We start from the raw sequence: 21,289 nt of genomic DNA on the forward strand, positions 1-21,289 counted from the left end.
TGGGATTTTCAAACTTTAGGAGAGGATAACACTAAAAGAAGTAAAATTTGTCCTAAAATACAGCTCATTAGTTTACAGTTGCAATTTGTCTCAGGAGTAGCTGTTTATCCAAACCTTAGTGCTTAGAATACAAGCTGTACACAAGCACTTGAAGGGGGAGAGAGGAAAAGAAAAAAGAGAGGAAAAAATTTAAAAAAGCAGATTTCCTCCTCCCTAAATCTGGACTTTGAAGTTTCTCCATAGAAGAGAGGACAGAAGAAGGGAAATAGTGCAGCACTTCATTTTAACATGGAATCTAGGTCAAGCTATCAGGCTCTGCACACATCCTTGAAATTACTGTCAAAGCTTGCATCCTTTAACTCCTCATTAAACTGCAAAGAAAAGTTGCAGGAAGTTGCATACTTGTCTCTTTATTATTGAATACATATATATTTTCACAACTGCTTAACAGCAGCACAAACGTATTATAAAAGAGGTGACAGGAATTTATGCACAACAAATTAGAGTTATACTACATCTGCGTCGAAGTATAGTTTTTAACTCATTTTGAGTCTACGTACTTAAGATTCCAGAAGCAATTAGTTTATTGCTTCCTAATTCTTGGAAGGTCAGAATTAGAAATTGACAGTACGAAAAACTTAGTCCAGAGCTGCAGCTCAAATGCCTGGTTACAAAACTCTGCAAACTGTAACAATATATTTTTCAATGCTGCAGCTCATTTCAGGCAGATGCCCAATTCCAGACCCAGCTGAGCTGATAAAAATGCATAACCATCCTCTGTGCCAGTTTCCTTCAGGACTGCCAACAGAACCATTTGTGTGAGCACTCCCAACACTATTCAATATAGGGCAAAATAACAACCATCTACTTTTAAATCATTTAAGTTAATGCAACACATTTTACTGGGAGACAGTAACTTTTTCTACCTGCACAGCTGCCTGCAGAGTACATATACGTCCATCTACATTCTCTGAATATATAATATATTGGGGTGTCTCTACATTTTGGTGAAACATTAGAGTGATGAAGCAGTTTGACAAGACACTGTGTTTGATTAGCAGAGTCAATCCTTTGTAGAAACGCAAGCACTGTTAGCCTGCCCGTCACTTCATGCCCTCCTCAGGTATAATATCAACAAGCTGCTGATGAACATGCTTTGTGTTTCACGCCTTCTAACTCCGAAGCTGGATGTAGCACTGGACCACGGCTCACCTGTGTGCCAACATCTACATCCTCCTACCAACCCCAAGGAAACATGTGGAAAGAAGTACAGAGCCTGGGGAGCTGTATCAAGAGTTAAACAACTTGCTAGAAAGTAGCCAAGAGATTACAGAGCAGCATATTTTCAGCACACATCCGATGTGTGAAACAATTCATATGTTATTATGCAAAGTACTACAACTTAGCAGGCATGGGATAAGTTCTCAGAAAGCCTATTAGGCAATCCAAGGGTCACTTGACGTGACTTAAAGACAAAAGTTCAGCTCCAGCATGATAACAGTTTGGTCTAGTCTCCCTGACTGCCTCTATTATCGATTGTAACACAGAGGTAAACCTAAGATGCACTGATATCATGAACTCACATCCTACAAAGTTGTTCCAGCAGATAGGTAATTCTTTAAAGGTGGAACTGAAATTAAGATGGTGCCTTTAAGAACACTGTATGTGGACATTTGCCAAACGGAACGGCAAGACTATTTGAGTTGCTAATGCTGCCTAGAACAATGGAAACAACTTTAGAAGCATCCACCTGATATTGCCTTTAAACGGCACTGAGGACCAACAGTGATATGACTAATGCATTTTGAATGCCGTGACAGCCATACAATACACATTTCTGAGCTTCAAATTCAAGAAACATCTGAAAAATATTTTAAAGTTGTAATATGCTACTCAAGCATGCAGTTATACCGTATAAATTAATCTCAACCGGAGAAGCTTGTATACTACATTATACCCTTTTGGAGTAGTATATTGCAAATAAAACCTCAGTGGTCATCCCATTTGCAATTACTACCCTATACTTCCTTTATGGCTTAAAAGAGAGGAAAGCGCCCCGGAAAGATTCTCAGGGTAGAACAAGTTTCTAACAGCGCTCTGAGGAGACAAGTGCAATGCAGGTGGATCCATCCCAGTGGCGGAGCTGCAGAAACACAAAGGGAGTGAGGACGGATTTTAGATTGAGTTTCCACAACTCCTTCCTGAATGTGTACCCTGTGTCTGTCATAGCTTTCCTTCGTCTTCTTGCAGTCTCCTTCCCCATCAACACACAGATGTAACCTTTCTAACCCTGCCTCACTCCAATACTACACCAAAGATTTATCAAATTTCTTGGAAAATCACAACGTATATAAAACAGGTTGTAGTGCAGTAGTACTGCAAGAACAGAGAGCAACTTGCTTTGCACCCAAAAGCATGACCAGAGATACACAAGCATTTAGCTCATGGAATAAATTACAATACTTCTGATTTTCATGTATGTTTGGTGGAAGTTAATTTTGTACCTCTTCTCTTTACTAGAGGCATCACACAGAAACCATTTAAAATAAATCCACTTCAGCTTATTACCTCTCACCAGTCACTGTTGTCTTTTTTTCCTGACTTTCACCTGGGCATCACTGTCTAACAAAGCATTCCATGTACAAGTGTTTGTAACACTGTGTGTTCGAGAAGGGGCCTGAGCATTTTACATTCAGTCTTTCAAGTGCCTAGAGCCATCCCTCTAGTCTTCACAGATGCTTAACTAATAACATTTTCTACAGTTTTATATATACACGCAATGGTCCAGATGTTGCCAATGTCAGATAGGTCATTATCTACAGATCGTTTTGAACACTCTACCTCGAATTCCATTCGATCTTCCTTTTTTGGCTGAGATTGTTAAAACCAGGTGTTACTCGGGTTGACACCCAAGAGCTCAAAACATGGAACAGAAGCTGAAATACAGTAAAACTGGCAAGAGCAATGCCAATAGTCAGGTTGCTGAATGTAGCCATTGTTCTTCAGCCTGTGAAGAAAAGCAGAAGGAAATTTCAGTCCATTCTCCATTTAACTACTTTAAGCAGCTATAGAAAGTGTTTTTGACAGTTAACTCACCAACAGAAATATTATTCGCTATAAGTTTCCTCCTGCTCATGTAAGCCTTAATAATATAAAAGTATCCCAAAACTGTTATATGTAAAAGTTGCTTTTTGGTGGATTTTGTGTGTGTGTTTTGTTGCTGTTGTTTTCAGATTTTTTTTTTTTAATTAACATTTGCATATGATACATTTTCATTGCCTAAAGTCGCATGTATTTTATTTACAGGGAAAGGGCAGGAACGCTCACTGACCAGTGCCACCGCCAGCTCTGAAGCCTCCACTCCTGCCCCAAGAAGCTCTGAAGTTAAAACTCATCTCATTCTCACCAGATTGACTGCTGCTGACAGGATTTTTAAAAGCAACAATGAAATCAGATAAGCATAGCAGAGAGTTTTCCAGGTCAGCCTCAGGAAGCAACAGCCTCACTGCAGCTTTATGTTTGCACACTTGACAGACCCAGCAGTTCTCAACCTGCACTTAATTCACAGCTGTGGGCTTCTCTTGGTGATAGTGTACAAGACGGCGTATTGGAGCTTTTTTCTTCTTCACGTAGAAGTCTAAACTTTGCACAATTTCAGAGCACACTGAAAAGCTTCCTATCATCAGAGCTAATGCACTTTTCAGATGCTGGATGTTTAGCTATTTCATGTGGCCTAAATAAATAACTAAACGATTCCAAACATAAACGTCAGTCTCTAAATGCTTCAGTCATTTCTCCTGAGTCACCAGTACTTTGCAAGACAGAATGACAGTGTTGTGAAGTGCTTTATACTCCAATACTGGCAAAAGCTACAAACTCATAAAAAGTCAATTTGTAATAAGTTGAACAGAAAAGAGAAAAAAATATATAGCTTCATCTAAAATATTTAAATATTTTAATAGCTATTTAAGTAACTTCTGTTACTTATTTTAGTTTTAGTGAAGAAAATACCTATAAATAAAATGAAAACGTAGGGGCTAGCATTATTTGATATTACTACAACAACCTAATGGTCAACAAAACCTAGTACAATTATATAATACATTTATATCCATCTTTAGTTCACAAGCACTATAGAATAAGGGATCGTGCTTTAGATTTTTGAAATTGTATCTGCATTGCAGACAGAAAGCAACTTGAACTCCAGAGAAGGAAAACAAACGAACAAAAAACGCAGAAAGAAAAGTCCACCAGTAAAAATAACAACTTTTCAAAAAATTAAGTACAATGTTCTCACCTGGTGGTGTAAATAGTGAGAATATTAAACCATGCTTTGCATTTAAACTTAGAACTTCAACCAATCTGTATTACATACAGATCAGGAAAAAAAAATTTGCCTTCAAAGATTAAGAAGCAGAAGGTTCAACAATCTCAAAATACCTTCCCGCCCCACCCCTATCCAAATTGAAAACTTTCTCTGACTAGTACCCACAGTAAAAGGCTACAGCTATAGAAGCAGAATGCAGAATAAATAAGAGCAGATTTGCAGAGTGCAACTTGCATCCATATCAAATGGATTTCAAGTGTTCACTTCAGACCAGCTTTAATGCTGTCCTAGGGACTCCACACTGTTAGGTGTTTTTTGATGTGTTCTTCAGGCCAATCTTCCAGCTTAGTTAAACCCAAAAAGAATCCAGCTTGCACGCTCTGGGACAGCTACGCAACACAAAGCCAAGGGCAGTAAGTGATGGTGGTCAGGAGATTCAGTTCATAAGTGCATTTTTACTCCAAACTAAAATTTTAATGTGCACACATTGCAGTGCATTGCAAAAAAGTCTGGTTCATTCCAGTTGTTTATCTGATGACCTGTTCTAGTTCAGCAGCATAGTAGTCATGCATACTTTTTAATGCTAATCTATTAAAACTTTCAGTTTCAAATACTATCGTGAGTATTCAGTATTCTCTCACGTACTTTTTACACTATTCTCCACATACTTCTCCATTTGCCTCTACTGGCCTATAAACAAAATACTAATCAAACTTTATACATTTTTTACACAGTTTGAAGTACTAGAGACAATGGGTGTTAAGGCCTATATTCTAAAACGTTTCCATTTGAAGGAATAAAACAAGCAACTAAATTTTAAATTTTACAGTTTAAACCCACTGCTGAGTGCTGTATGGTACCCATCCCAGATCCTACTCCTGGGGCCAAAACCTTGCTATTACACCATCTCATTTGTAGAAAGCAAGTCCTCTCTTGGGTGACACAAAGAAAAAAAATCAGTTGATTTAATTCCTAAAGTGTGTGAAGGAAGCCGAAATGCATGTTGAAGACAATTCTCTTCAGAAAAATAGCAAAACCATTGACCATCAATCATACCTACTTCATGGTTTTGACTAGCAATTCTCATGATGCTACCAATTTTATTCACCTGCAATGACTGTAAGTAGTACCTCTGAGTTTCAAAGACATTGACGTAATCTCTCAGACAAAAGAAATCCATACTTTGTTTTGTTTCCTTAGCACCAGAAGATTTTATGAGGTAAGTAATGTTTCGGTGTGTAACAGGTGTCCATAGTGCAGGAGATTATGGAATTAAACAAAAAGCCTCCCAACCAGTCCTTGCAAGAAGTGAATCAGAAGAGCTAATCTTACTTCTAAGGAGCTTGTACAGGGAACTTGTTTTAAGGAAAATCAGTTGCGTGGAAAGCACATGAACCAACTTTCAGAAGTATTATGTACCTCTACGTCTCCACAGTTTTAGCAGCAAGTACGGAACTGTGATTCCAGCGAGGGAGAGAGTTATGACAGCAGCAGAGAAGAAGCCAGCCACCCAGCCTCTGTGGTTGGTCTCACAGATATTCATAAGGGCTTTGCAAGACTGATTTCAGAAAGTGATTTCAAATGTGCTTATCAAGATGCTGTTTAAGTACATTAAGTACTAAGTCCAGGAATAATTTCATGTTTTACTTAAGCAAATTCAGGCTGCTGTATCTGAATTCAAATCAAGGGCCAGATGTAAACACACTGGTTCATGTGAGATGAAAGAACAGTTCAACTATAAACATTCTCTCGTATCTCCAAGTTGTTTTCAACTATATCCTGTTTAATATGAAAATTAGCTGTTGTTTCCCAATTTTTTTTATTAATAGAAAAAAAAAAAAATCACTCAAGTTGTTGAACCAAAACTTATCACTTAAAAGAAACATAATTAGCTTCTGATTACATACCATTCCTTTGCCCTTAAGACAATGGCCAGTTACTAAGTCAAAGGCAGCTTCAACTACACCATGTTTTTTCTGCCCCAGTATCTTCTTATAGCTGTCCAGCAAAGTCTGATCTAGATACAGAACTTCATGGATTATATATGAGCAGACACTTTATCCTCCTAACTGCATAGTCATTGATTACCATTCAGTCATCTGATACGGTTTTTGAGTTAGTGGCAGGCTGGGTGGGGAGGGAGGTGTAGTGTAACTACTTTGCAATTCGGGGAAAAAAGTATTATATCCAGGTTGGTTCTTCACTATTAGTTTTTTAGCAGTGAATTTCCTGAATTATCCAAAATTACTTTCTTAACCATTCAGTTATACAGTAATTACAAATGACCAGACATTTACTTCTGCAGTTTTTCAACCTGATCTTTAAGTAACTAAGTATCAAACACAGTAAACTAACAACTTCCAGCAAGGTATTCGTTACAGATGGCCAGCACAGTACCAAATTGCCCCAGTAATTCTGAAAAAATTTTAATAACATAGCTTTTCAATCATACTAGGTAAGAGCTGAAAATACACTCTTTTCATCTGCTATTAACATGCTGTGGTTTTCTCGCATTTCTGTTTCTCCTTTAATTTAGAAGAAAAAAACCCAACAACATTAAGACTCAACATTCATTCACCTCCAATATGAAAGCATTATGAATATCTGATAGAAACAAGTCCACACGTAACTGAAAGATGATAAAGGAGCAGAATAAATGGCATTTAGCATTTATATTGTCCTCATTTTACTGTTTCCACATCAATTTTTCACAAAATAAAAACAAGAAATGCAACTGTACAGTCGCAAGACATAGTAAGGAGATACAGAGAAATGCATGAAGCCCACAGCTCCTACTTTCTTCAAGGCTGGATTTCAAGATAAATAGGATCAATTTCCAAACAAGATTACACCTTAAAGCTGCTAGTGATACCAGGACATCCTACTCAGCCCTGTGCTTTTCTGAGCTGTTCAAAACTGAAAGCCAAATCCAACTGTAAAACTTGCCACATTGATTTGCAAAGAGCAGGGTGGGACTACTGACTGTTTGCTCATTTTATAACAAGCCTAAGAAGAAAACATCTGCAGTGCTTGAGTTTTGCTGTAATGTTCGTTCTGAATAGTAGTTTCTATTGCTCTGATTAGATGTATCCTACTTAGCTCAGTAAGCAGCATTAAGGAAACACACAACAAAGTTGAAGCTAGTCACAGCTTAAGCCATTCCCTTTCTAGGTAAGGCTACTGATACCCCGAACTCCACTTTGCTGTCTGCTCTTAAAACTCCAAAACAACTGGCAGATTAGGCACGCTTTTTATAATCACAGGTTAAACAGGGAGAGCCGTGCGTTTCTATATCCTTTACCTACACCATTGATGCCCTCAAAGCTGCAGGAAGTTTGCAGTCCGAAAGCAACGGGGAGGGGAAAAACCCCCGCATTCAGAGGCTGCACCGAGCGGAGGGGCGCGCAGGGACCCCAACAGGCAACCTCCCGAAGCAGCGCAGCGCTGACGAGCAGCCGCCGGGCGCTCCCCCCGCGCCGGGCATTACCTAGCGCTCCCCGTCGGCCGAGGCGCCCGCCGCTCCACCGTGCCCGCCCGCGGCGGCAGCCCCGGACGGCTGGCAGGCAGGCTGGCTGGCAAGCAGGCAAGCAAGCGGGCTGGCAGCCGCCGCACACACTCGCCGCGCTGGCTCGGACAAGGGCCACCCGCTGCCGCTGCGGGAGAAGGCAGAGAACAGGCGTACTTGGCGCTGTCGGAGCAGCGAGCGCTGCGGCCCCCGGGGCCCCCGGGGGCGGCGCCGCGCAAGGGACGGCCCGTCGCTGGCGGAGGGAGGGAAGGACAGAGCCCCTCCGCGCAGCCCCACGGGGTGGGGGAAAGGGGCTGCACCGCCCCCGCCCAGCCAGCGCCGGCCCCTCCGCAGCCCGCCGGGTCCGTGGCCACCTCCCTCCCTGCCCTCCGCACCTGGGAGCGGGGCTACCAACGCCGCGCCTCCGCCATGCTTCCCCGCAGCAGCGAGGACGGGACAGCCCTTTCCCAGGCGCAGGATGCTCCGCTGGTGGCGGCGGAGGCTCCGGCTGCGGCGATCGGGTTACGGCAGGCGTAGCCTTAAAGGGGCCGAGCCGCCGCCGCCACCTGCCGCCGAGCTCGGCTCGCCGCCTGGGAGGGGAGGGCGGCCTCCCCAGCCCCGCCCGCCCGCCCGCCCCACGCTGCCGGCCGCCGCCCCCCGCCCCACAGCAGCTCCGCGGGCCGCGCAGGCACGGGCTGGGAGCCGGCGGGCTGGCTGTGGGTGCCGCGCCGCCTGGGCAAACAGCCGCGCAGGAGCGGCGTTGGCTACACTGAGTAAATAACCTAGGACGGCCCTTAAACTCGCGGTCTGCGCGGTTCGAAACGCCGCGCTGTCACAGCGCAACGCAGCGCCCGGCTGTGCGGGCAGCGCGGCGGCAGCAGCGAGTCCGCGGCCGGGAAACGTCCCGCCGGCCGTCCCGGCACCGCGGATTCTGTCCCGGGCCGCGGAGCCTGCGAGCTGCCAGAGCCGGTGCGTGTGTGCCGCGATGGCCCGCGGGTCCCCAAATCCTGCTAAATGCACGTGTCTGAGAACAGCTTATGTGTTGGGAGAGGAAAAATTCCTGTTAGCTCTAGCATCACACCTTCTGACAGCATTTTGGTCACTTTGCCTTTTATTTATGTAGCCCCATTGTCTGAAATACATAACGGGAAAATGCTGATGTGACTGTTGGCATGCTAGTAATCCATGTATGCACTCCCTGATGGCACCATACTGCACAGGGTCATCAGTAACACAGCCACCATACAGACAGCAGGTAATGCTGATACTTGCAATTTTTAAAAAATAAATGCTGTGGGGTTTGTCAAATTATTTTTAATTTTACATTTTTGAACTGTTGTATTTAAAAATCAAAGAGAAGCAAAAATATGATGACAAAATTGAGTATTATGATGGTGTCTGGGTTTTTGCCGACTAGAAAGCAGGACTCTTCCTCTTGGCATGCTTCTATTTTACACATCCTAAACCACCTCAACTCTCAGTTCCCATTAAGGATTCCTGATCTTCCAGATCAGAAATTTTAAAATTCTCCTCTCTCCAACAACATAATGTTGAAGGTATTCACATATCTCACACTAGATTAAGCTGCATCTGTCAAAGAAATCATCTACCCCAACTATGTACGCTAATCCCTCTTGCAAGATGCCTCGCACGGCAGGAATGCTATGGCTTAAGCATGAACAGAAACTGCTGCTGGCTTGCCTCAGTACGCCGATCTCTGAAACACAGAAACTTGGGCACTGATTAATGAGGCGCTGCCCCATCCTCGCTGTGGAAATGGTAACCTGTGGGAGGTGGGTGGGCACAACGCCAGCATCTGCAGCTCTTTCAAGCCATCTCAGCTTAAACCATTGCTGAACATAAATGAAATGCAACACTGGAACTACGGAAGTTCGACTTCCTAGGGACTCGTGTCTTATGGTTGACCAGCTTTTAAACTGAACCTTGTTAACAAAATTCCACAAGGCATTCTCAGCTAAGCGATGGAGGAGATCCCATTCCTGCTTCCAGTCTCCTTCCATTCCAGAAACAGATGGACAAATGAAGACAGCAATAGCATACCAACACAATTGCTTAGTGAAATTGGGATAAAAACCTCATCTTTTACTCTCATATTTTATTCCTCATATAAGGAAGCTTTCAACCTATTTTCTATTATGTCTACAGTTTTTTAGTGAAACAGAACATTCACTAAAACCTAAGAACTGCACAGTGGGATCATAAACCACTTTCAAGATGACATAAACTAGAAAAGTTATAAGATAACTTTTTATTCAGTAATTGACCTTCCAATGAACAGCCCTCACCTTTTGCTTAATCCAATATCACTGACTTTGCAGTTCCTTTATACATACTCCTTGCCCTCTTAAGTTGTAACAACTATGGCAAGTCTTCCATATGAACAAGCAGTGGACTTCGGGGGTGACAGATGACCTGCAGTGGCCGTGAAGGCAGGAATGGCTGGCCTAGGGCTTGCAGGCACAGACAAGGTCTTTCCAGGCATGGTTAAGAACCAAAGGCTCTGAACAACAAGCTGTGGCAGATTTAGCTGCCTTGTTTTATGATGTTATTTCTCCCAGCTGCCTGAGGTCATGATCAGTCTACTAGAGCACAACAATGAAAGTAGGTAGCTTTTTAATACATCAACCTGTGACCTGGAGTCTCCACCACACAAGTGTGGTAATACCTAGCAGCAGGGTAAAGCAGAGAGTAGAGAGCGGTAATGTCTTAAACTGAAGAGAGAGCTCTGCCAGAGACCACCTAACAGAGCTCTAAGCCTCAAAATAACCCATCACCATTATGCACTTACAGGTTAGGAAGGGTCTAGAAGTCAAACCAGACTCTCCCCAGACCTCTGTATCAGGCCTGTGTAGCACAGCCTACCGAACAATTCCCTCGGCCCAGGGTGCTGCGTGGGTGAAAGAAACTAGTTTGACCTGCCTCACTGCTCTCACCCTGGCCCACGATCAGCATGTTGTCGAGCATGCAGCACATCCTGACCAGAGGCAATACCATCTTTCAACACCCCAGCAACACGTGCTGGGTTGAGCGCTGCTGACTGGAAAGCTGAAAATAGTGATGCACTGAGGATTCCTGGCTGACAACTGCTCTCCATGTGAGCATACAGCAGGATCTCCCTCAGCTTTTTGATAAAGAGAATTTGCAGATAAAAGAGAACTGGCTATGGGGCTATGAAGGCATTGTAGTAGAAGGGAGACCTGTAGACATGGTTATATACAGCTATCATAAGTCCAGGTTGCCTTAGACTGGTTGTCTGTCCTCTTTTCCAACCAGAAATATTCTCCAGAAAGATTTTGAGAATGGCCAGTATAACTGCGACTGTTGGTATCTAATAATCTCATCAGGTTGGATGTTACTGCATATATGCAGCAGCCTCGCCTTGGATGCCCCATGTCCACCAATCCCCCAGAGCAAATACACTAGGCCTGTATTGCATGTCCAAAGAAATTCTCCCCCCAAAAAACAGAGTACTCTACCACTCCTACAAAGTGTTGCATGAAGTTACCACACAATTACTTTGAGCATTTCCAGTAAGTCTCAAAAGTGTACTTGTGTACTTGTGCTTTGTGTGCTTGTGCACCTATTTCTGCATCACAAATACAGTAGCCAAAGGGTGGGATAAACAGTCACCAGAGCAGCATCACAGCAAACTGGTTGCTATATAGTAACCACAGTTGGGCTTTCGCGACTAATGCATCTCTTCCTCACTCCCTTGTGATGTGCAGACACCATTTTGCAGCAGCTGCAAACAAAAGCTGTCACTGCTAAATGATAACTGGTGAGAAGCTCCCCAGTAACAAATGCAGCTTCTAAACCTCAGCTTCAGCAGTGGCGGGGAGTGTAGGCAATGGGCACACTAAGGCAAGGTGTAGAACAGAGATTTAGGGATACAAGGTGAAAAATAAAATTATATTCCATGCCAACAGAAAGATCACAGGGAATGTAGGGAGCATGAAGGTATCACAGAAGCATGTGCAGGTAACAGCATAATTCTGTTGGCTTCAGCTGAACCACCATACTTACACTATGGAACAGAAAAATTGGGCTCCGCCTTTCATCTATGCTTTAATTATATAGAACGTCTTGGTCACATTGTTGATTTTCACCTTCATGCCAACTAGGACCAGGAATTCCCTAAGTGAGGAACAAATTCTGCTGAAATAGAGGGATTCTGCTCAGACAGTGCAGTAAAGAGAATGTAGCACAACGTAAGTTGAAGTCTGCAGTAATCCATCCTCAGCCAAGTTATACACACCTGCTCTGTACCCTTCTCCTTTTGTAACTGACTTCCAGCATGGCACTTCAGGTATGGTAAAAATCTGTTGTCAGGTGACTGCTTGTAGCTCCCACTAAAATCCATGAGAGTGATGTGACCATGAATAGAAAACTACATGGTACCCTTTCCTAAATACGCCTGTAATTTCAGAACTGTGCTTTCTCAGAACAGAGCCTGCCTCTGCCAAGAACAAAGCCTTTATCATGATTGCTGTACTGAAAAGTGAGGCTTATGTGAAAAAGGAAAACACTTCTGGAGCACTTGCAAATTATTTCAGTTGTGGTTTTGAACTTACACAGGACGTAACTAATCTTTCTCTCTGAATTCAACAATTGTAATAAGAATAGTCTTAATGAATGTTTAAAGCCTGATTGGTTTATGAAAGAAATTATATAACATGGTGTTCTAGCAGCAGTGAATTGAACTCAGTGACCTAAAAAATGCTTAGATTTCTTTCCATCTTCGGAAGTTCGTAGGTTTACCTATCTGAAGAAGGAGATATTCCCAGAAAATCAATTATACATGTAAGCAAAAATATCACAGAGATGAAAGAACATATGAAAGAACAAGCACAATTCTCCTTTCACAACACTGTGAATCAAGAGTAACTCCACTGAAGCCAACGAGTTACACTGGTGTGAGTGAGAAAAGAACCAGCTCCATTGTCTGAAAATTGCTCGGGCCACCCATGGAGTCCAATTGCAGTAACTGTATGCAGCTAATAGTGCACTGTTAAATTCAGAGAGCCCAAGACTGAAAAGAGGACACTGAAAAGAAAGGGTCTGGATTCATTTCTAGCTAAAAAAAACTGAAAAATAGCAGGAAAAATGGTCAATCGAAAATGAAAAAAAGAAAGAAAAAATATTCCATTTATAAAAATCCTCCCTCCCCAAAAAAATTTGAATAGAAAGAAACAGACTGAATCTGTGTGTTATCTTCATTTTCCAAGCAGCAGACACGTTTTGTGTGTTGATGCATATTGTGTTGTACTTACTGAGAATTACAGAATGTGAGTCTTACCTTTCCAGCACAGGTCACTAACATATCCTGGCACATTTTTAGGTAGCAGTGTACTAAACAATACCTACATTTTCCTGCACTTTATTTTACTTCCTTCAAACACACCGTCTCTTTTTCATCTTAGATAGGTTAGTTTAGCTTTCCGAGCCCCTCTCCCCCCATGCAAAAAAGCATTTCTGCCAGTAGTACATGATACTCAGCAACGGAGCAAAGGGTTGTTTCTAGAAAGCTGCCTGGTCACTAACCTCCTCCTGTATCTTGGCCTCCCTTCTTCAGTTTTCTTTCAGTTTTTCTGTCTTGTCTTCTCCATTTCTCTCTCATCACACACTGTCTCTTTCATCTAGTTACACCTCACTTGCCGCATTACCCTCTTTATTGGTATTATTGCCCTGATTGTGGCCATCCAGAAGTTACTGAGGACCTGTAAAACAGCACACTGTGAGTTATGCTGCATTACAAACCACTACACCGACGCACTATGTCAGCATTATGACAAAACATCAAACTGCATTAAGACAGACATGTTGAATATGATCCACAGAACTCACAGGAATGCCATCCCGTTTTTTGGTTTCCAGGTCATTCCGTCTCCTCTTTCCTCCCCCCACCCCGGCCATGTTATCCTCTGTTTTCTTATCACCTTTTCCTTTTCTGTCACTTTATTTTCTTTCTCCCCACAGTCATTTTCCCCTGGTTTCTTTCATTGTCCACATCTCATTCCTCCATGCATTTTCTGTCCTCCAGTGTGGCCACACAAAGGACTATAATGGAGGCAGTACTGCAGCTTTGTTAAATGTGTCCTTGGCTCTTTAGCAGACAAAGCTGCACCTGGGTGCATCTTTGAGATCAGCAAACTCAGGCTCTAGAAAGCGTTCCATTCCCAAAGGCTTAAACCAGAGAGCTCCGAGATTAACATGACTTCTCTGTTCCCTAATCTCCAAGCTGGAGCACACCAGAAACAGCAGGAGGAAGCCTGAAATAATACCAGATTCTTTTCTTCACATGCACATATTTCCTTTTGCCTTGTGCGAGTCGAGGCTCTTAGCAACAAGAGCACTGTAGAGTGGGGTAGTGACTAGAATTTGATGATCTCAGAATAGCAGAAAATGAAAGAAGATGTACTTTGCAAAGGCATACAATTGAAAAGCATGAAATTGGTGCCAAGCAGTGCTAAAAACAAACAAATAATTTCCCAACAATTCAACATGCAAACGGGCAGAAAGCAATGCTTTTTAAAATAGTCAGACTGTTAATTAAAATCAGCATAATTCAAGTAGAGAAGAAAACAGTGCTTGTTGATACTAGGTATTTTGTTTCACATGAAAGCATCAGATTTTCAGGAGCAGCACATCAGGTAAAAAGGCAGAGCACATGCTTGGGATAGTATCACTCATCTGTATGCTAAAGATAGCTCTAAGCCTCGCTTAGATCAGTCTAAACTTTGGCGCATGCTGTAGCAGCTGCATGGCATTTAACTATGCCTCTTGCGGCACGCACCACAGTGTGCAAAGAATGGTTTATTAAGATATTTTAATGGCAGATGTATTCACCTGAAAAGGTTAAGTAGTTTCTTCAGACAATATAGTTTCCTCTGAGTGTCTGTCAATTTTTAAGATTTTGCAAAAATTTGTTTATCATTTTTAGTGCCTTTTCCATCCTTTGTTGATCAGTGAAAGCCTTGAGGAAACAAGGAAGGAAAATTACTTGTCAGTGGAAGGAAACAATGAAACCTGGTGCACACTCACATTGCGTATGTCTAAATGCAGTTGAAATTCATTTTAAAAAAACTTGAATAAGGCAAAAAAATAATTGTTTTTCACACAGTTCTCAATAGAATACTCAATAATGCTTGTAATAATCATATATTTTTCAGATAACATGATTTTTAAATTGATATCTCTAAAGTATTATGTTTTTTAACTTAATATTTTGGGATAGATATTAACATGGTGTAATACATCATTTCAAAAGGAAACAGACTTTATGTCCTGGTTTTGTCAGTTTAGGAGCTCCAGAATGTACTATTCATTTTTATTTTATTGCTAATAATGTCTTCTAGCAAGGACCCTGCTTCTAGCAGTACTACTTGTTAATATTATAATTATTTGCAAATTTTGTATTGACACTATTCTAGCTTCTTACCTAGAGTTTAATTCTTAGTTTCCATTGATATCAGGAGGCCTAGCAATTTTCCCCCTTTCTGAAGCCTTGATCTGCATGTTATTTCATACAAGCAGATTTCTGTGCCTCTGTGCAATTCTAGTCATATGAAGGAGATGATGCTCTGTACTGCAACTTCCAAACCTAAGATCTAAGACAGCAGTCCTGGTAAGAAAGATACAAAAAGAGAAGAAACAGTACATTTAAATACATCACTGCTAAACCACAGAATTAAAGTTTGCCTTTCAGGTCAAGTGAGGAGTTTTTTTAGGTTTCCTGCTCCAATGACACTACTCAACACCATATACATTTTGTGCTGATGAGCAACACTCAGTCTGATTGACTTACTGAAGTATCTACAAATATTAGAAAAAAAAAAAATTCTAAAACCCAAAGACCATTAAGAATAAAGAAAAATACAAAAATAATCCTAATTCTATATGTGATACATATGAAAAAAATGCTAAGGTGGAAGAGTTTCACCACAAAAATGTATCATGCAAACATTATAAACAGCTTTGAAAAGTCTCTTCGTGAATTGCACCAAATATATTGTGTAACTGAATGAGTTGCAGGAAAATTGCATTGTAATATACACTAATTACCTCATCTTGCTTTGTTGGGATTTTGTTCCAGTGTTGCACATTTACTCTTCTTTTGTTGTACACATACACAGTTTGCTGTAATAATTCATCTGGGACTGCTTAAAGAGCCAACATTTCAGCACCTGTTCATTTGATTTGCTGAATAATGAGTATTACACCCCTGGCGTTCCTCTGCGATGTCCTCTTTTTCTATGTGGAAATTATGTCCCAAGGGAAACAGGAATCTCCACACTGAAAGCGGGAACTTTCAGATCCCAGGTGTCTTGGGCAGCAGCACCTGCCCATAGGCAGAGCAAGGCGTTCCAGTCCAGTGCCGTGTGTGTACTCTGGACAGGCTGTATGCCACGTGCATACACTGAGCGTTGGACCGCACATCTCTCACCCACCGGAGGTGCCAGACACACCGTGCAGCAAGCCCGTGATGTTCAGAATCCAGCAAATTTGATCCAGCTCATGTACACAGGCCATCTGGGCACTGAACAAACTCTTATACATCAGGTTATCTTAGGGAGAAACCACATGAAGCCAGGTGCTGGAGCATGTCATGCTCTGTGCCCTGTCTAATTAATCTTGCTTAAAAAACCCCACATATTTCATTAAATCTCCTTGAAACGGGGGTAGTCCTTTTCGCCTGACTTTTGCATAGTGCCTGTCTCAAGGAATTCCTGCATGTTGTAACAATAAAAAAAAAATCTGGATGAGAACATGGTACTTCATCTGCCCCATCACCACTGTGGAAGTTACAAGAATCAAGGTTTCTCATGATCTGATTCTTAACTACAAAAATACACAACAAAAGGTGAAGGTAACAAGTCCAAGGCAGTAACTCCTATTTCACTTTGAACAGCCTTTTTTCCTTTGTGTGTATAAAGGTAGTTGCAGTTTACCTTACAAACAGTTTCTCAATCAGATTTTTTTAATAACATTGAGGCTTATGCAAGCTCTTGGCTTGACTATTATCTACTTATGAATTGCTTGTATTTACAATTGTACCAGTCTTCAAACACAAATGTACATTTAAAAAGACAACATAGTTTGTCTTCAAAGTGTTCTAAAAAGAATATTAAATCCCTCGCAAGATTCCCTATTCGGAAATTATTTCTATTATTTCTTTGTCTTTGGTCAGTATTAGTAAATCAGAAGCCACCATGGAAACTCACAAGTGTTTCCACATGCATAGCTTTTTTTTTCACTAATACATTAACTATCAGTCAGCTAAATAATTAATATCATAACTTAACTCTAAGCAATTGTCTTGTTATCAGTGTTTAATCCACAACAGGAACCAACCAACTCTTTTGACACTTTAACAATGCATTAAATTCACAATTACTAATGCAAATGGCATATAATTTCCTAACATCCATTTAATCTGTAATATAGGCAAGGGCATTCTGTTCCTGTACTGTCAAGCATAGAAGAAACAGTGTTACACATTACCTGTTGATGATGAAATAGTTTTGTGTTATCACATATTTAAAAACTGTTAAAATGTGGTGCAGAGGGTGAGTTATATTTGCTATAGCTGGACTTCTGTGACAGCTTTTTGTTGACATAGTTTACTGTGCTTGACATCTTACATATTTTTAACTAAACAGAAGCAATAGAAGGAATTTCAGATTTCAAAATCTTAATATTTTGTCTTGCAAGAATTATACACAAATGTACAGAAATTCAAATGCTGAGATAACTTGGCCAGCCCTTGCAAACTCTACAAAGAATTCAATGTATCTCCATTAAGAGCTACTGGAGCCATTACATTCAATTGACTTTAATAGGATTTGGACAAATCCCCAAACCTACAGCCATACCTGGCAGCATCCCCAAAACAACAGTCAATAAATGACATATTTTTAAATACAACTGCATAAAGACAGGAGGAAAAGGAAAAGACCATGTAGAGCAAAACCAGAACACATCATCTTTTTAAATATGGCCAGTTCTTTCCAACTCCAGCAATGTCATTAATTCAATGCTAGACCTTTAGAAACCTAAACAGCTCAAAAAACGTCCTTTTGGCTCAGGAACCTGTCTGTACAGTGGAGGGTATCAGTTCTGATGCATCTTGTATGCTCATCAGGAGAGGACAGAGAGAGCGTGGGAGGCTGAGGGTCCCTCTAAGAATGCTGTGGGCTGGGGACTGAAATCAAGACGATGTGCAACGGCAGCAGCAACCCCCAGCTACCTGTTTTCAGCCCGGGAGAGGAAGAGGTCTGCTCTGACACAAGCTGACAGATGAGACCAGGCTCTCTCCCTGCACAAGCAATGGCCAGTTTTCTGACAGCAGGAATCCAGGAAAGGCTAAACATATGTGCATTGCTCCTCATCCTCCTTACAGACCCACAGAAAGCTCAGGAAAACCCCAGTCTAAAGCAGCAGTGAATATACAGAGCACCCCACATGCTAACTGCCAAGCACCCTGCAAATTTCTTTTTACATTATAAACAGATTTGGAGATGTATTTCCAGGAGGGTAATACCAGACTTTAAATCTATTTTTAGAAGTGTTTTTAAAAAAGGCCTTATTTTTACAGGCTGTGGCCCAAGGCACCCAGTGACCTCAAGGACTCAGTACTTTTAAGATGTGAAACAATAGTCTCTTTCTCCCGGCTTTTTTAATAGCTAGAAGAACATTAGTTTACATTATGTTACAGCAACTGCTCCCTAAACAAGCTACCCAGTAATTAGAGCAAGGTGCAATATGTCATTTTGGTGCTGTCTACTACAAACATTCTTGCTTCATAAAGTCACACTCGCAAAGCGCCCAGATGGCAGCCAGACCTCGTGTCACCAAAGCTACAGGCTCCGGCTCTCCAGCCACCGTCCCGCGCAGTGGGTCAGAGAAACAGCTCCTGGCAGCGTGGCTCATGCCTGCTGCACAAAAACATTCTCCCCACAAATTACTACTTTGATTCTAAGTTCCTACGTGGTATTTAGACCCAGACAAATTTCTAAAAACAACCTACTCCCTCGTCCCCTACTTCCAAAAACAACACACAGAGAACTCGCCACTGCCAGAAAGAGCAAAACCTTGAAGTAGCGGGAGGGAAGGATACCTTAGTTACTGAGTTGGTGTAAACTCACACCCGCTTTGCTCTGTCAGTGATGGCAGAGTGGGACACCACAGCACACTGCTGGAAACTCAAGTGTAACAAATGGAAAACGTGAATCGGAGAAATAACCCCATTTTGACAGATAATGAATCTCATTATTTAGGGATTTGGTTCCAGCTTTTTGGCTGTTTAGGACAAGCAGCGTTTAAGTGTTTGCAAATATTGTATCTTTGTATCTAAACAAACGAGCTATCTTAAATATATACGAGAAGCACCGCTATAGCAGGAAGCACAGCACTAACTGTAATGTTAACATAAATATTACAGATGTTATTGATTACAGATACAAATCAGGACTTCTAAGATTGCATTCCTATAATTGTAATGACTTGCAAGAAAGTAAAACTGCACTTAGTCCAAAGTAATTGAAAGTAACTGCTGCTAAAAGGGACAAATTTTGCCACAGACTGGCTCTGATAACATCCTAATTCTGCCATCAAGTGAGATCAGCCAGTAGCTTACACATTTATCAGCTGCCTGCTTCATCGTGTCCCCAATGGTCTAGTGCACTGATTTAATTAAAAAATCCCATTATTTCCCAACAGCAGAACTTTTTACAACATTTATGGTGATGTTACTGTTCTAGAGTCTTCCAGAGGCTGCTTGCATTTCTAACATTAAGGAAGAATCAGTCAGAAGTCTTCAGGTTTTCTCTAATCAAATAACATCGTATCACTGCACTTAATGTTTCTAAGAACACTGGAAGCACATAAAAATAATTATTTGTTTTCTGCAGAAAACCAAGTTTAGTTATACAGCATGCCTTGTTTTCCAGATCATGCCTCTTAGGAAATTATCTTGCAGAAAATAAGAAGGGTACTTAGTTACATTCAATACGTGACTGAGGTTTAACATGACAAATGGTTCCACATTACGACTTTTCCAGTAGCGAAGCCTGACTAAGAGGTTCCTGCCCTCTTCCTCACCCAGTGCCTCCTACTATTTTGCTAGTTTACCCCAGCTGTGCTGATGCAACTGTTTGTGGAGCTGCACTCTACACCAAACCAAGGCAAAATGACCTCTTTTAAGAAAACAACAGTACAATCACTCTCATTCATCGGTCTACATTTAGAATTAACAATTAGAAGAAAAAGACAAATTTTAAAATGCCAGTTAAGAGGTCCTGAATATAAGGTGTATGGCAGCTCCATGGAAAGACCCTCTAACAGTTGCAGTTAGGTCACTTAAAAGTGGAATGTCAGGAAGTGAATGATCATCTGATAGCCAAAGCTGCCCACATTTTACTTCAGGGAAAAAAACAACAAAACTTTTGTTTGTATTCCAATTGCAGCCTTTCCTATTGGAGTCAAAATAAACCGAAACTACAAAGACAGCAAGCTTTCCTCAATGCAATTTAGTCCTCACCAGTGTAACTTTCAAAGGAGACATGCACCAGATGTACTAGTAAGCTTTCGCAGAGAATATTCGTATACAGAAAGGACAGCAGCAGGCTTTTCATTGGAACATTGTCTCACAAGCAATAAATGGAAAAAGTACCATACCATCTTACAAACCCCTGGTTTTTCCTATTCAAGAGTTTCAGAGTTTTCTTTTGGACAACAGTGGTTAATTATTTAGAATGAGCATGGATTATTTTTTCTTCAGTACAGAAATTCAAAGCCAACTTTCTGCATCAGTAGCAAAGGTACCAGAGGCAGCCCTTGTAATTACAGCATCTGCATCACTTTCTGAAAAGTGACTTTTCAGGGCAAGTGCACTGCTTCTTCCTCAAACACATTACACATTTACTTGGCAGTATTATCGATTTTACAAACTGGAGAACAGCACTAGCCATTGCCTTCCCAGCAGAAGTCCTATACTTCACCTGCTTTGTCCTATTTAGCTAATGTGACCATGGTGCGCTATACTTTGGGAGAGTTACTGATTTTTCATATTAACTTTCACATGCATGTCTAGTGCTCAGAATATTCTCAAGGCACTTGGCAGATGGGAATCAATCACCAAGCACGCAAGGCAGCTGAATGACAGCAACCTGCTTGTTCCATGACTCTTACAGTTCTTGGACTGAAGTCACCCTGGTCCAGAACAGGGAGTTACCTGATGAAAAACCACAAATACACCCATGTCCTACTGAGAAAAGACATAATTAGCAGTGTTGTACTGCAAATGGGATCTTCACAGGCTCTACTCAATTTTCACAAAGGGAAAAAAATCTGCAAAACTTTACAGCAACTAGGTTGCAGGCTGTTGTTTCAGCCTTTAAATAGTTATTTTAACAGTCTCACCAAACTCTGACTCTTCC

The 21,289-nt window shown here is 41.4% G+C and overlaps 1 protein-coding gene across 6 annotated transcripts in view; it reads right to left on the reverse strand.

Moving 5' to 3' along the window:
- The window catches only part of TLCD4 (TLC domain containing 4), a 42,558-nt gene that overhangs the window by 19,354 nt on the left and 1,915 nt on the right, over window positions 1–21,289 (reverse strand). The window contains exons 2-6 of one of the 6 annotated variants that reach the window (XM_065071115.1): window positions 15,292–15,474; window positions 14,700–14,826; window positions 13,395–13,570; window positions 11,877–11,987; window positions 2,842–3,007 (exon numbers count right to left, since the gene is read on the reverse strand). In XM_065071115.1, coding sequence (XP_064927187.1) covers window positions 2,842–2,996 — 155 coding nt within the window. In that variant the 5' untranslated portion in view covers window positions 2,997–3,007; window positions 11,877–11,987; window positions 13,395–13,570; window positions 14,700–14,826; window positions 15,292–15,474. Of the gene's footprint in view, window positions 1–2,841; window positions 3,008–7,628; window positions 7,767–7,814; window positions 8,099–8,227; window positions 8,381–11,876; window positions 11,988–13,394; window positions 13,571–14,699; window positions 14,827–15,291; window positions 15,475–21,289 lie in introns of those variants that run through there. The other 5 variants (XM_005498754.3, XM_065071116.1, XM_065071117.1 and 2 more) reach the window with 5 other exon arrangements.

Source organism: Columba livia, chromosome 8 (assembly GCF_036013475.1).
Source record: "Columba livia isolate bColLiv1 breed racing homer chromosome 8, bColLiv1.pat.W.v2, whole genome shotgun sequence".
In the NCBI taxonomy this organism is placed as follows: Eukaryota; Metazoa; Chordata; class Aves; order Columbiformes; family Columbidae; genus Columba; species Columba livia.